The sequence below is a fragment of the Takifugu flavidus genome, chromosome 12 (genome assembly GCF_003711565.1).
Source record: "Takifugu flavidus isolate HTHZ2018 chromosome 12, ASM371156v2, whole genome shotgun sequence".
NCBI lineage: Eukaryota > Metazoa > Chordata > Actinopteri > Tetraodontiformes > Tetraodontidae > Takifugu > Takifugu flavidus.
Genome location: NC_079531.1, coordinates 8052682 through 8068104, shown reverse-complemented (window position 1 = coordinate 8068104; position 15423 = coordinate 8052682). Strand labels below are relative to the sequence as shown.

Here is a 15423-nt window from a genome sequence, read left to right as displayed (position 1 = left end):
TAAGGAAGGCTGTAGAATAGACACATTTTAGTGAAATGTGTTTCTTTTGTTGTAATTTTTTGGTGTGTCACGCAGGCTCGTTTTGCTCAAGACCTGGTTTGTCTGAGCCGACAGGACTCTGTGAAGCAGGATATTACTGTCTTGCCGGAACAGCCAGTCCCAACAGCACAGATCAGGTGTTGTTCTTTTTTTGCATATAATGTCGATAAATCGCAGCAGGAGATCTTTGTTCAGGGAAGATGTTGAGAATACCAAAATATTTAAAAGTTCTACTTGAATTAAATTTAACATTAAGCACTAAATGTGAGAGGAATGTCATGTAGTTCCCCCTTACTCTGGTTTCACTTTGAAGATGTCTGCTGCATACACCACATATGCATTAAAGAGCAATATTTGCAATATTCCTGAGGATGTTGCTGTGTTAAATGTTCTGATAAAATATTCATATAAAGCTGACTTGGGAATGAGCTTTCAAGCCAAAGGCTTGACCCAAAATGGGGGAGACAGAAGAAGAACCACGTGTTTAAGCCCTTAAAAGTGAGCTCATTAAAATCTCAACAAGTTAAGTCCACAGGCAAAAACCCTACAATAAAAAAAGAAACAAACAGTGTTGGAAACTTAAGGGGTGAAGGGAAACCTCAAAGTACCTGAAAAAAGAGAAGACACTGGAGACAAGCTCTACAATCATCCTAACAAAAAAACGCAAGACAAAAACCAGGAGGTGTCAGAGTCATGCTGGCAGACATAGGAATTATTTGGCACTGGGTGGGAGCTAGGGCAGCCTTTAAAGAGAGCCGATTGGTGACTGGCTGCAGCTGGTTCAGGTGCTCCCATCAGTCTCCTCCAAGGGGATAGTGATTTTGAAATGTGCATTAGGTACATTAATGTACATTTTAAAGTACATTAGGTTTAGTCTTTTTGCCAACTTTTTTAGGGGAATTCTACTGGAAGCCATATTTGTCCTTCTGGCCACTACTGCCCTCCTGGTGCTGCGTCTCCTCTCCCCTGCCCCCCAGGGTCTCTTTCTGTGTCCCAGGGCCTGAAGAGAGAAGACGAATGTCGGCCTTGCCCTCCTGGAGTGTTCTGTGACAGGCCCGCAATAGCGGCTCTCTCGGATGCTCTTCCCTGTCATGCTGGGTAAACACTTTTGCTTATGTGCTTGTAAGAAAATTTGGTTGTTTTAATTTATTGGTTGAGCTGAAGGAGAAATGTGAAAATTAGTTATTTTGCCTCAAGACATTTAATTTAAATATTAAAAATTCTTCTATTTCTTTTATCTTCCCCCTGAAGTCCAGGGCAAAGTTTGAGTGATTTTGTGTTTAAATGTAAATTAATGGAGTATTTCTGGATGTTTATAGGAGATTGGAAATGGAAAAGTCATTTGAAGCTGGTGTTTGTTTCCACTCACTGAATAGAAGTAAATCTGCTCTTTCTGCAAGTAGTTTAAGGTTTATTTACTTTTTTTAAACTCAATTTCTTTGAGATAACCCTCATTTGGAAGGTGAAGTGACTTTAACCATCATCAAGGCAATGTGCTGTCTGACAAACAGCGCCTTTTTTCCTTTCTGAGTTATTGTTTATCATCTTTAACGTGGCAGTCATCGTGAGTTGAATTTTGATGTCCTAATTCGTGCCTGCAGATATGTGTGTTTGGGTGGCAGTTCCAGTCCCACTCCTTCTGATGGGCCCCATGGCTATCTGTGTCCGAAGGGACATAGCTGTCCAGTTGGGTCTATAGTAGAAGTGCCCTGTGAGCCTGGCACTTACAGTCCTGCCCCAGGAGCAGCGTTCTGCATAACATGCCCCAAAGGCACCATGTGTGCCTCCACAGCCACTCAAGAACCTTCTATCTGCCCAGCTGGTGAGGATAGTGGAAATATACATTGGCCTGCGGTCTAAAGGACCCAAAGAGAACTTATAAATAATAAGCACTGTTTTCCAAGGTCATTTGTGTCCAGCTGGGACGATGCTGCCGCAACCATGTCCTTTGGGAACTTTTAGCAATCAGACAGGAGCCCACTCTGTCTCTGTCTGCATGCCCTGTCCTTCTGGAAGGTTTTGTAGCTCACTGGGATCCTCAATACCGCAAGGTGAGCAGGTGCTAAACTAATATTTTAGTAACTACAACACTTGAACAGATCATCTCATTTGGTGTCAATGTGCCTTTGTCAAGGTTCGTGTCTCCAGGGTTTTTACTGCCAAGGTGGCGCTACAGCTCCAACACCGTCGAGCTCAAACAGCTCTCCAGAGAATGGCCCCTGCCCTTTGGGCCATTACTGTCCAGCAGGGTGCCTCTCCCCAGTTCCGTGTCCACTTGGCAGTATACGGAACACAACAGGTAGTCGTTGATGTAGACTTGCCATATACTGTTGGCCTAAGTTAGTTATTGCATTGTTATCCTGCTGTCTCAGGGGGGGAGTCCATGGAGAGCTGCTCTTCCTGTCCTGCAGGCCAGTACTGTTCCGCTGAGGGTCTGGCCAGACCCAGTGGCCCCTGTGCTGCTGGTTTCTACTGCCCCTTTGACTTTTCTTCAACCACTCCATATACATTCCTCTGCCCCAAAGTAAGTCAAATTTGGTTTCTCTTTCTAGTCCTTGTCACTTCAATGCCATTATTCTTTTTGCTTGTTCTAAGTGCCATGACTCAATTTTGGCTTTGGTATTGCATTGTCTCATAGGGCCACTACTGTCCTGAAGGCTCTGCCCTGGCCCTACCATGTCCCACAGGCGAATACCAGCCAAACCCAGGCTCAGATAGCTGCATCCCATGTCGGCCTGGATTTTACTGTGAAGAAGCCATAGTTGGAGAACCCACGCTGTGTCCAGCACACTCATTCTGCCCTGCAGGTGCTACTGTATGAGATCCCAAAAAGTGCAATTCATCCTTTACCCTTGCTCTTCGCAACTGCGCCATATAACTATGGAAATGCCCATGTGGGCTACTATGCTGTTATTTGTGGGCTGCAAAAAGATTCAAGTTGTACTAATAATATCGAACTTTCTGCTTGGTTTTCCAGGTACGATGGTTCCTCAGCCCTGCCCTAATGGGACGTACACACAGGCCAACCAAGGAGGCCTACAAGAAGAGAGGGAGTGTTTGCCATGCCCCCCAGGGAAGTTCTGCAGGTGAATACACCACTGCCCCTTGAAGTCTTAGATATGTATATCTCTTCAGTGGTGGCCCATGCATTTGGTACCTGGGGACTATCTTCAGTGTCGCTGAATGAATTCTCCTTGTAATAACACTACTATCATGTTGCAGTTATAAAGCAAGAATATTATATAAAAAGACAATATAACAAGGTGTGGCATTACAGAGAGGCATTTCACTCACTGAGGATGAATACCACTTTTACTAAAGCAAGAAACCCAGTTAAAACAATCGGCCATGAACTTGTACATACTACAAATGATAGCAATATAATAAACACAGAAAATAACCTCAAACATAACCCAGAATCTACCTAAGTACATGGCAGAAATCAAACAATACATTCCCCAAAATAAAGTCATCAACATCCGCTATAAACCATGTTCCATCACCTATTATGGAAATTTGAGTGGACAAAAATACTTAACATCCACATTGGCGTACTGAACACAGTGCAGCCAAGAAAAAATGCTGATAAAAGAAGAAAAAAGACTTTTGGGAAAAAAAATATGGAAATAAAGTATTAAAACTTTAGTTGTAAATGTACATCACTGCTTCTGATAGTGTTTAGTCCAGCCCAACAGCCCACCACTGGATCTATGTGTACATTTAAAAAAATATACACAGATGTTTAGACAAGTGTTCATATCTAGCAGAAAGGCAGGATCATGTGGGAGTGATCAGAAGTCATGCAGAGAGAGATGGAAAATATTAGGAAATGGTTTAGGGACTGTCAGCATCTTCTGCATGTAAAAATAAAATCAGTTTATTTTGCTCAGGGGTGGTAGGATCCAGGGTGTGTGCGCTGCAGGCTACCTTTGTGTCTCTGGGAGTGCAGATTTCACCCCCCGTGGACCACTGTCTGGCTTGACCCAATGCCATTGGGGCGTGCAGTGTGCTGGACCATGTCCAACAGGTACTGTACATCAATTTAAAAAGAAACCATGATGTGTTCTTTAGCTCCATTATGTGTCTGGTTAACGTTTGCATCTGTAGCTGCATTTACTTACTTTTATTGGTTGATATTCATAAGTGATTGTTGCAGGTTTTTATTGTCCTGCTGGGACGGGGTCGCCTGAATTATGTCCAGAAAACACTTTCCGCAGCTCCCCGGGAGGTGCCAGCTTACGTGACTGCTTGCACTGCCCACCTCAGCATTGGTGTAAACCAGGTAGGATCTAACAATGGGTGGAAAATGTCATGCTTTAGAAGCGTTAGAAGAATTAAGTGTGTGGAAAGGAAACTTTTTAATCAAAACCCTGATGTGGCTAAAAATGGAAAAATTGTGTGATGTTTATTTAGGGAGGCCAATGGTTTTTGAAGAGGGGGTGGCCTTCCCACAAATACATACAGAGTAATATAGTGTGTGATCATACAGAGCACCCAAGCTTTGATTTAGCTTGTACAGACTTTTATATTTGCACTTGGATCAGTTCTTGGGTAGTGTAAAGTAAGCAGGCACAATGTGTCAGTGTTCTGTACCACCTGAACACAGGCTTTGGTATTTCAGACACTATTTTGTATTCTGTAGAGAAGCACAGTACAATAATTACTTCCTGTGGGCTCATGAAAGTTTAACCACATATTCCTGAGTCAAATGTGCCCGTGTTTAAAATGAATTCCTCAATTTAAACACTTTTCTCTTAAATTTTTGAATTCTATGTGTGCAGGAGATCCAGTCCTCCACTTGTGTCCTGCTGGTTATTACTGTGATGGTATTCCTGGCAGTGACTTCACTAGGGGGGCAGGGCCGAGACCGTGTCCTCTGTACACATATCGAGCCTCCCCGGGAGCAGGTAGCAAGGGTGACTGCGTGCCTTGTCCTCCTGGTTCTCACTGCAACAGCACAGGTCTGAAACACGGCATCTCACACAGCAGCTGTAAAAGCCCTTTGCATTCCATTCCAAGTGAACGTACATCAAACTCTTCTACAAAAATGATCATTCTCTGGCATCTGTGTTTTACACATCTTACGTCATTTCACCTGCCTACACACACTTCCAGATGGATGCTTGTGGGATGGCTCCATTGTGCTTCCATACCATTAAAACCTTTACTGTTTGCTATACAAAGTCTGTCTTTATCCAAACATATTCCATTTTAATATCTGTTTTTATCTGCCTTTTTTCTTTGTCTGGTCACAAATAAATGGCTACCAGTTGTTTTGGGGCTAATTTAAGTGTCTAATATAACTAATAATGTATTTTATCATTTAATTATCATATAATTCATTTTTAGGTCTCAAGGGCTATACAGAAAGCCTCTGTCCGCCTGGTTTCTGGTGCACAGGGTCCGGACCTCCCATTCATTGTCCTGCAGGAACTAAGAGGCTTCTTCCTGGAGCAGCTAAACCCAGCCAGTGTGAACCATGTGCAGGGGGAACCTTCTGCCCAGATCCACGTATTACAGGAAGGCCTAACGTAGAGGGGGTCCCCTGTAGAGCCTCTTACCAATGTCCAGTCGGTAGGTCCCTGATTTGGTTAAGTCTTGTATGGCACTAACTACCACAGTGATGGGCTGCAGCAGAGATGTGTTGCCAATCGCTACAGGTGCAGTGTCAGAGAGGCTGTGCAGAGCTGGCTCATACTGTGGACCTCAAACTTCTGAACCTCGGGTTTGTCCGGAGGGTTATATTTGTCCTGAAGGATCCCATTCCTTCAACTCCTCCAAACAGCTGTAAGATGATGACAGATCAAAGATGATAAGAGTGGCATATCAAACAGGCCCTTCATGCATTTGGATGGACTCTATAAATACCCCTCTAACTCTGCCCACAGCTGTCCATTTCCCTACTATTGTCCAGCCAACAGCTCTTTTATGGTATCATGTGGAGGGGGTTCCATGCCTGTCAACACCAGTGGGGTCAGGGGATCCAAAAAGAGCTGCTGTAGAGTGTGTGAGGGGGGCACCTATCGTCCATATCTGTCCCACTTCTTAAAATGCCTCCCATGTCCAATGGGTTACTTTTGCCCCCCAGGTACCACAAATCCTCCCACAAGATGTGCTGAGTATTATTCTTTAATAATCTCTATATATTACTCAGGTACAGAACGTTACAATGCTTATCCATGCCCTCTGGGACATGTATGTCCCTTGGGATCATCCCAGCCTGTACCTTGCCCTCCTGGCTTCTTTGGCAACCTCACTCATGCTGGGACAAATGGTGACTGTCACCCATGTCCAGCCGGGACGTTCAACCACCTGCAAGCTCAGGAGGCATGTTTGCCCTGTGGCAGCTCCTCCACCTCACCAGCAGGTCAGACTGTACTAAATAAATAACATCCAGTAGCAAAAGTGTAGTAATTCTACAAATAGAAAAAGCCCTCAGGTCACCCCTGTCTTCTCAGGCTCACCGTCTTGTACCTGTATTGGTAAAAATCGAGCGTTTCAGCACTCGGACGGGTCTTGTTTGTGCAGAACTGGGTTCATTTTCTACAATGAACTGGATTTCAAAAGCTCCACCTCAGACAGTGTGTTTGACTGCCAGCCTGAGGTCAGTAGAAGTTCCCCTCAATGTCACATGTTGACAAGGATAAAAAAGGACAGTACAGGGGGAGAAACAGTGTGACTTGGGTCTGACCTGCGTCTATGACTCTCCTTCAGGTCTATAGACGGTGTGATACGGGACAGATCCGTCTGGCAGCTTCCAGAGAATGTGTCTCACCATCACTCTATTCATGTAACGTCACCTGTGGTCCACATGGAGGGACGCTGGATGTGGAGATGGGCATGTAACAGTCAATTTAAAATTACCTTACTGAGCGACATCATATCGTTGTTTCTGTGTTTTGTTAAAAAAAAATCACTGATTTTGTGCATCTTTCTGTCTGATCTTGACGCCCAAGATGCCAGTGTGAGCGCTACATCTCAGCTGAAGAGCTTTGCAACACAACCTGCCTTTCCAGGCTGCCCCGAATCCTCGGCCGTTTCTCCCAAGATGGACGGTTACTGCTCAGCCTCAGTGAGAGAAACAGTGCGATCTGGGTAAGAGATAAGTGACACTTTTATGGATTTATCTTATTACAACTCCACTCAATATCTGCTCAAGGAGGGATTTGGGAAAGCTGGAACTAACAGATAAAAAATAAGCACAAATCTATCATTAGTACGATAGAGATGCTGCCAAAATGCCTTTTCCCTCTGTAGGCTCTTCGCAAGCTTGGTTATTTTTTGAAAGCTCGCCATTTATTGGGTTGTCTGATCACAGTTTGAACAAAATACCAGAAAATTTGCTGCAGTTCTCCCAGTTTTATTTGTGAGTCCTTTTGAGTAATTGTTTCGCAATATCAGTAGTTTGGATTCAACGGTACTTTACGGTTCTCTGTTTATTTGTATTTAGTATACAGGTCTGATGAAAAAGAATGGACTGAAATCTGACAGTATCAGAATTAGTTATTGATCTTTTTTTTCTGTCCTCTTCTATGATGCTGCAGCTGGATAATTTGCACTATGTGTTTCTGTTACAGACTGTGACAAATGTTTTAGGACCAGAGCTCCATGCAAAGAGAATTGGTAAAATCCATTTAGTTCAGTTTGCCTCAGAAGGAGTGTTTGGTTGGATTCCCACACACGGACAGATCATCAGTCAGTTTCTGTCAGGTGACTAAAATGAATTGTGTTCATTCTTTTGATTTTTATAGTAGAAAGATTTAATTTCTGCATCCAGTATAATTTTAATGGCCCATGTTTTAATTATCACTATTTACTAGAACCAGATCATGCCACTGGTGCCCACACCAGAGTGAGAAGAGACACAGGGGATCATCCTGTCCTTCCACGCGTGTCCAACCCAATCGTCTGCCTGTCCACTGGTGACATGCTCATTTTTGCTCTGGCCATCAACCACACCGGTACTACGAATTTGCTCTAGTGCCATGCGGACGTATTATCCCAGTTTCCTGACATGAGTTTGTATCCTCAAGCCCGCCAGTTCAGCCACTTCCCAGTATATCAGAAAGACCACTTATTTAACAGTAACCCCGGCTGGGACTTTGGAGCATTCAGACGTCTGCAAATACTTGTGAAGCAGACTAATTTCAATTCCACAAGGTGCTCGTGGGCCAGTAAAGCACAAAATTCCCAAATCTGGATTTTTGTTTTCTAATCTCAGTGTCCTTCTCCTTTCCCCAGGTTTGCCCATGTGTTCTCAGAAAGAGGGAAGTATGTATTTGTAGACAGTGCTGTGTCAGAGTGGAGTATGGTCGTGGTCGTCAGCGAAGAAGGCACCGATTGCGATCCCCGGTCCTTGTCCTTCCAGCCAATGACCCCGGCGCAGCTCGTCAGACATGGGATTGTCAAGCAGCACCGACTCAACTTCCTACCAGATTGGGGAGTGATAGTAGGTGTGTATCACCACTGTCAAAGGGACATTTTTGTCTTACAGCCACTTGGAATCTAAGACTGTGAAAAATGTTTTGCAGGTGTCCTGAGTCTGCTGCTGCTTGCAGTCACAGTGGTGACCATCACGGTGTTGGTTTTGCAACCCTGCAATGCCAAACTTGTCTCCCAGTTGAGGACAAAGCCAAAGTGGCGCAGTCTTGGGGAGCCTTTCTGTCCAGTGGATTGTTCGTGCAGCAGAGATGGGTATATCAGAACCGAGGCTGTCCTTTATGCCATTTATCTTGATGGTTTTTATGTGAATAATACAAATATAGCTGGAAGTAATGAGGGTTATTCTGAACAATAAACATACATTTAAGTTGGTGAATATAACTAAACAGTTCTACTCTATTATCTCCTTTATATTTACTTCCACTCATTTCTCATTTGGAAAAAGCTAACCAGTATAGCTTTGGCTTAGCATTTGTGCTGAATTTACATTGAAATCCAAATTACTCATCAGAGAAATGGAACCTTTGTTGTTGCTCTGTTTGTCATAGAACACTATAAACTCATTGCTTTATTTTGGTGTTTCATTGTGGCCATGTCAAGCATGGGAGGCTTCTTGGGCAGGCGTGGCGTCGGCGAGGGAGCAGAATCTGAAGAGCTGACTGTTTCAAAAGGAGGTAATGTCATTCTGTCAGCCAAATATGCTGTGGTACAGCCTAACATGAGCGCCTATGTCTTTTCATAGACATGTTTCTCACAAATGTATAGGAATTTTTTAAATAGATAAAGACCCAGCAGTGGCACTTGCAGCTGTGTGATGCTGCACAGCTGTGTTTTTCTAATGTGGCGTATCTAAAATTACACAGCACGTGGGATTTCATGACAAAAGCGCACAAAAACAGCCTCGAGTCTGTTTACTGCAGCTTAATACAGGCATACCCAGCAAATAAAAGCACTGTTTTTCAAATGTTTTGCTATATTCATTCAAGTTACACCATTACAACTTTCAATAAAGTTTGAGATGACCGTGAAACTAGATTGGATTCTCATTTTAGACGTCCAGAAGCAGATTCATTATCAAAGCAGGATAAGCGACTGCATAACACTGAACAGGTGATTCATTCTTCTGACTGAAGATAAAAAAAACAATAATGGATAGTATCACATTTTAATGACTGCTGCAGCTACGGTACAGTGTCTCAAGGTCTCAAGCTACGCTGCGCATTTTAATTCACACCCTTATCATCCACCCCGTGCAGTATCGACAACAATCTAAAAAGCCAGAGAAACTGTAACTGAATTTTTAGTAGGTTAAAAATAAATAAATAACAGCTTTGAATTTCAAGGAGCAGCAGTTCAAAAGAATTCCTATCTAATTCCTCAGGTTGACACCGTGGCGTGTTTCTTTAAGTACCGTGTGTGATCCTGACATACCTGCCTTCCATTTAGCAGGTTTGTCGGCCTTGTGTGATTTAGAGGAGTTCAATGTGAAGACTCTCTATGACAAGTTGGAAGATCAGAACCTCCACATAGCGTCACAGCTGGCTCGACATCGTAGAGACGTGCAGGAATTTCATAGAAGCATTTGTCAACACGCTGAATCGCTGAAGGTCAGTTGTACTGTGATAGGTTGAACCAGATAGTTCAACACACATGTGCCACATATAAACAATCCATCCTTTCTTCTTAGAACGTGTTTGAGACCATGGATGTGAAAAAGCTGAGTCTTTTCAGGGACTTGCTGCTCACCAAGTCGGTTGCAGACAACAAAACAGATTCTCAAGGTAAAAGTGATTGAAGAAAAACCTTTTCAGAGTCTACGTTTGATTTTATCCCTGAAGCTGCTACAAATGGCTTAGTTTACAAAAGATGCTAGATGTAAACAGTGTAAAGTAAACATCCAGCAGACCTTTTATAATTAAATCCTTAAAGGATCCTATTTGTCTGGGCCCACACAAAACTTTGGACTATCTATCACACTGATAAACTCCATATTATAGTTTACACATAATCTACTACTGAAAAAAGAGCTAAATATGTGCATTCATTCATCAGTTTTCGTTGTGCGCGCAGCATTAATAAATAAATACGAGAACAAATGAAACACAAGCTCAGATGTTTTCCCTGCTTCACAGTGGCCCATTAGCGCTGCAGATTTGTGGTATTTTGTATTGAATTCTTTTCCCTCTTGTCTCCTCCCTCAGCTGAGGCTTTTGCTGCCTCGCTGAGTGACGTTCTCAGGTTGGCAGAGGCCATTCTATGTCGGCTGACGGGAGACACCTGGCAGAACCAGAGTTTACTCGGCCCGTGTGATGGCAGGGAACGTGAGCAGCACTCTGGGTTCATCCACGGCGACGTCAACATGTCCAGCACTCAGGTACAGCCGTGCAACGTTCCCAAATGTGTTGGAATCAAAAGTTAGATATAAAACGTCTTTTTGAACTATCAACAGTTCTCATCAGTGACTGTGACTAAACCAGAAGGTCTTTCCCTCGAACCCGGTAAGGAAGACACTTTTCCAAAGTCCATCCAAAGTTCGCTGCTTGTCGGAAGCAGGTAAAAATGTTTTGCTCTCTCATGCGGCTGGTGATCGTGGTGGTCGGGGATGTTTTCCGCAGACCATTTGCAGGGTGCAGCTCCTTGTATAAGTGACCCTGACCTGTTCAAGCTGGTCAGCATCTCTCCACTGTTTAAGACCCTGCAGGAGATTTGCCAGTGTTTACACTACTCCACCAATTCTGGGTCTTCCCAGCATCTCCACAATGGTGCGGAAACACAATCAACACAAGTGAAATACAGTTCAGGCCTAAAATATATCATCTGTCCATGCAGAAGCTGAACATTCCGTGCAGGACAGCAACAATGGCTCACTTATCCCGACTCCACTGGACAGGCTCTCACCTCAGCACTCTGCCGTCTTCCTGTTTGGCTGCCAGATGATGCAGCTGCTTGCAACCTGTCCCCTGTTCCCCTCCGTGCTTCTGCTGCCGGCCAAGTCGCTCCCCGTTTCATCAAACCTCTGCGACGGGGCTCTGCTGGCCTCTTGTTCGGGAGATTTTCATTTTGATGCCATCAATCAAATCCTTTATCTGTCAGAGGCACAGCTTGGCCACGTGGGACATTTTCTTGCGACTATCCTGCAATCCATGGCCTACATAACGTCAGGTAATCAGACAGGCAGCAACAAGGGTCTGGTGACACAGTTACGCAACCGTGGTGCAGCATTGAATAATGAATCAGGCAGTCATCTTTAAACGGACAGAGTACGTAATCTACTTTCAAAGCATTATATCTGTTTCTTTCATAATGCAGGATCTGAGCCACAGCGGTTTGTGCACGCTCTCCGTGAGGCTATCTCTGTGGTAGCGCTTCAGCTGTTCAACCTTTCGTTTAAACGGAGCGGGGCAGAGGTGTGCTCAGACTTTTTAGCGAGTCGCTCGTCATACTTCCCCCATAAGTGCAAACACACCTGACCTTAACTTTCTCTTTCCGGTCAAAGTGTGATATATCGCAGGGGCAGCACGGCTCATTAGTGAAGGAATTTCTCAACATTAAAGCTCCCACAGAAGAGCAGTTCACTGACTGCCTATTAGCGAGCAGGTCAGTAAGAAATTTGAAGCCTATGGCATGGCCGACGTTGCTTTCTTGCACTTCTTTGTCCTTGTCCTCTGCTATTTAGGCTTCAGAAGTATAACTGCTTCCAATTGGAACAACTCATCACAGACCTCAAACAACAGTTGCCTGAGGACTCAGACAGAGGTAGGAGGCTTTTCCTGGTTAGATGTTACATGAGGAATGGTGTGTGAAAACAATATCAACATTTGTTGTAACCAATGATGGTTATAATTACAATTTTCAGTCCTGCAGCCAATGATTTATGACAGCACAATGAATCACAAGATGTTCTAATATTCTAGGAAGGCTCCTGTATAAAGTGGCTAACACATATAATTGATACAAAGATTAAATGTTTTGCCATCAGTGAGAAGAAAAAAATTGGATTTTTACCCTTTCATCAGCTAAACGGCTTATTTTCCTTCCGCAAACACACAGTTTAAATGGAAATTACATTTCAATAAGCGCCGAAGCTGTTCCGAGAGAATTTGATTTACAGACAGGTCTGTTTGAATAATGACACATCACAATCACTTTTACACTCTCTGCCTCTGCAACTGTGGGAATAAATCACTCAATGTTGAACTGAAGTATGGACCATTTTAACGTGAAGCGCTGATATGAATTATCATATAGACCAAGAAAAATGCATGTTAAATTGACTGGAGACTCTAAATTGTGTGTGTGGGTGTGTGTGTGTGTGTGTGTGTGTGGTGTGTGTGTGTGTGTGTGTGAGTGTGTGTCCTCTGATGACGATTATTTCTGCCTCTCACCCAGTGACTGCTGGGGTGGACTGGGCAGGGATCCTTTGAATAAGCTGCAGCTTAGAGAAAGGGGATGTATGGATGGATGACTGACAACCTCCCAGGATGGATGGATGGATGACTGGCAACCTCCCAGGATGGATGCATGGATGGATGGATGACTGGCAACCTCCCAGGATGGATGGATGGATGGATGACTGGCAACCTCCCAGGATGGATGGATGGATGGATGGATAACTGACAACCTCCCAGGATGGATGGATGGATGGATGACTGGCAACCTCCCAGGATGGATGGATGACTGACTGACTGACAACCTCCCAGGATGGATGGATGGATGGATGACTGGCAACATCCCAGGATGGATGGATGGATGGATAACTGACAACCTCCATGGATGGATGGATGGATGAATGACTGACAACCTCCCAGGATGGATGGATGGATGGATGGATGACTGGCAACATCCCAGGATGGATGGATGAATAACTGACAACCTCCATGGATGGATGGATGGATGGATGGATGGATGGATGGATGACTGACAACCTCCATTGATGGATGGATGGATGGATGGATGGATGGATGGATGATGGATGGATGGATGGATGACTGACAACCTCCATTGATGGATGGATGGATGGATGGATGGATGGATGGATGGATGGATGACATATGGTCTACTCAGGACCCTTTTTAAGATGGTTTCTCACTGCCCCTCCTTTGTTCTTCAATGCTGCCAAATATTAACACGCTGTAACTCAGTGTCACTTCTTTATATGATTTAAAGGGCTCCCACCTCGAGGGACACCGATGCAGGTATCTTTCCTTATTTATAAGGCACTTTGGTGTAAAAGCTGACCTCTACTCACCATTCCATTGCCTCCCTCTTTATAGGTGACCATTGTAGAGGAAGAAATCGACCGCTTAAATGAGTCTTTCTTGCAGTTGAGCATGCAGCTTCAGCGGAAGCTTCACATGCTGACAGAAACCAGTGCTGGCAGCAGTTTTGTGGTAATTAGCCGGAAGTGAATTTATCCAGTAATTGATTATATATAAGATAGAATTGTCTAGCACCTTAAAAAATGACACATCACCTGATCACATAAAGATGACTATGAATTGCATCTCTGTGTTGTTACTAACGGCGCCCGAATGAGTTCTCTGGCCACAACTCATCAGCAGTTTATTGACTGTGATCCTATCACTTTAAAACAGACAACCCTGACGAGCGTGCCAGTCCCGAGTCATAATGGAACAACCCTGCTGGAACTGAAGAGACGCCATGTAGCGCAGCGCCTCAACGAGCTCCAAATCAGATTAGGCCAGATAAAACAGTGCCAGCAGTCAAAAGACGGGACAAGAGGCCGTAGTCAGAGAGACAGCAGTTTTACTCTCCAGGGGGCGGGGCAGCAGCCTCCTGAAAGAGATGGCTGCAGTCCCACTGGCGGCCTTTGGCAGGATGGGAGTCCAGGCCGCCGAAGCCCCGGCCAAAAAACTCTAACGAGCCTCAGAGAGAGTCACATTTCAGGCCCACGGAGCTGCAGCAGTGGCACAAGGTCAGACTGCCTGGCTGGCCAGAATCAGCGGGGTGTTGACGGATCGGGCCAGTGGGAGTCACACAGTCAGGTCACTATAGAAAACACTGGACATTCAGACATGGATGAACTGTCCAGAGCCGATAAGACAATTATCTGAACATAAATACGTGATTTTGAAGTGACTTTTATTATTTCTGTGCTTGGCTTTGGTCCAGGAATGATCCAGGAATGGTTCAGGAATGAAATGATGAGTAATGATAATGGAGAATTCCACTATCATGACCAGCAATCAGCCAGAGCGGATCATTTCTGGAAACAACCTAAATGGTTTTTCCACTCAATACTTGTTGAAAGACAGCTTATGTTCATTACCACCTTTTAATTGAGACAATAAACTTCAGTTACAGGCATAAAAGGCTCCTCTGTGTTTGTTCCTGTGTTTCTGTTAGCGGTGATGACCCCCTAAGTCTTCATGAATATTTGATATTCAAGCCCAATTTCACAATTTCAGAAGCACCCCCCTCGGCTCTCTCCTTTCCCAGCTCGCCAAAGTGAAAGAAATTTGACATTGTCTCGCCCAAAATGTGATGTAACAGCAGCCGCGCCTCTTCTGGGTCAGTGATTTATCCTCCATGCAGGCTTCTGGCGCCTGTAGGAGAAAGTGAGTATTTCTGCAGCGGGTTGAGAGCCAAATCAGAAGGTCAGATGGAGCAAGTCTTCACTTACTATCAGTGTTAACATGGAAGCATGTGCCAAGTCCCCTGAATCTGAATGCGACGTGTACATTTGTGGTCTGGTGACCCAGCTCCAGGATTTTATGCTTTATCAATTAGATTAGCAGCAAAGTGCCACCGATGTGTGTCTACCTCAGTGGGACGTGGCAACATAGATTACGCTTCCATGCTGAGCCACTCTGGAGCTCCCTACTTGATCTTCTGTGAGTTATTGCAACATTATTCTTGCTCCGGTGCCTCGATTTATAACTAAAATGGCTACAAGAAGGAATATGAATGATAGCTTAAAGG

The 15423-nt window shown here is 44.3% G+C and overlaps 1 protein-coding gene across 1 annotated transcript in view; it reads left to right on the top strand.

The window, feature by feature from the left end:
• Window positions 1–14813, top strand: part of si:ch211-286b4.4 (SCO-spondin) — a 34281-nt gene extending 19468 nt beyond the window's left edge. The window contains exons 48-83 of the mRNA XM_057050325.1: window positions 76–176; window positions 935–1137; window positions 1641–1861; window positions 1944–2090; window positions 2174–2338; window positions 2412–2563; window positions 2678–2846; window positions 3017–3125; window positions 3930–4066; window positions 4196–4321; window positions 4821–5000; window positions 5389–5613; window positions 5700–5826; window positions 5928–6127; window positions 6194–6406; window positions 6498–6643; window positions 6754–6881; window positions 6996–7134; window positions 7617–7749; window positions 7860–8000; window positions 8073–8199; window positions 8281–8492; window positions 8571–8733; window positions 9082–9155; window positions 9928–10088; window positions 10169–10262; window positions 10683–10855; window positions 10931–10979; window positions 11097–11243; window positions 11311–11643; window positions 11791–11888; window positions 11978–12078; window positions 12158–12237; window positions 13648–13676; window positions 13755–13871; window positions 14076–14813. Coding sequence (XP_056906305.1) covers window positions 76–176; window positions 935–1137; window positions 1641–1861; window positions 1944–2090; window positions 2174–2338; window positions 2412–2563; window positions 2678–2846; window positions 3017–3125; window positions 3930–4066; window positions 4196–4321; window positions 4821–5000; window positions 5389–5613; window positions 5700–5826; window positions 5928–6127; window positions 6194–6406; window positions 6498–6643; window positions 6754–6881; window positions 6996–7134; window positions 7617–7749; window positions 7860–8000; window positions 8073–8199; window positions 8281–8492; window positions 8571–8733; window positions 9082–9155; window positions 9928–10088; window positions 10169–10262; window positions 10683–10855; window positions 10931–10979; window positions 11097–11243; window positions 11311–11643; window positions 11791–11888; window positions 11978–12078; window positions 12158–12237; window positions 13648–13676; window positions 13755–13871; window positions 14076–14555 — 5600 coding nt within the window. The 3' untranslated portion in view covers window positions 14556–14813. The remainder of the gene's footprint in view (window positions 1–75; window positions 177–934; window positions 1138–1640; window positions 1862–1943; window positions 2091–2173; window positions 2339–2411; window positions 2564–2677; window positions 2847–3016; window positions 3126–3929; window positions 4067–4195; window positions 4322–4820; window positions 5001–5388; window positions 5614–5699; window positions 5827–5927; window positions 6128–6193; window positions 6407–6497; window positions 6644–6753; window positions 6882–6995; window positions 7135–7616; window positions 7750–7859; window positions 8001–8072; window positions 8200–8280; window positions 8493–8570; window positions 8734–9081; window positions 9156–9927; window positions 10089–10168; window positions 10263–10682; window positions 10856–10930; window positions 10980–11096; window positions 11244–11310; window positions 11644–11790; window positions 11889–11977; window positions 12079–12157; window positions 12238–13647; window positions 13677–13754; window positions 13872–14075) is intronic.
• Window positions 14814–15423: the final 610 nt, after the last annotated feature.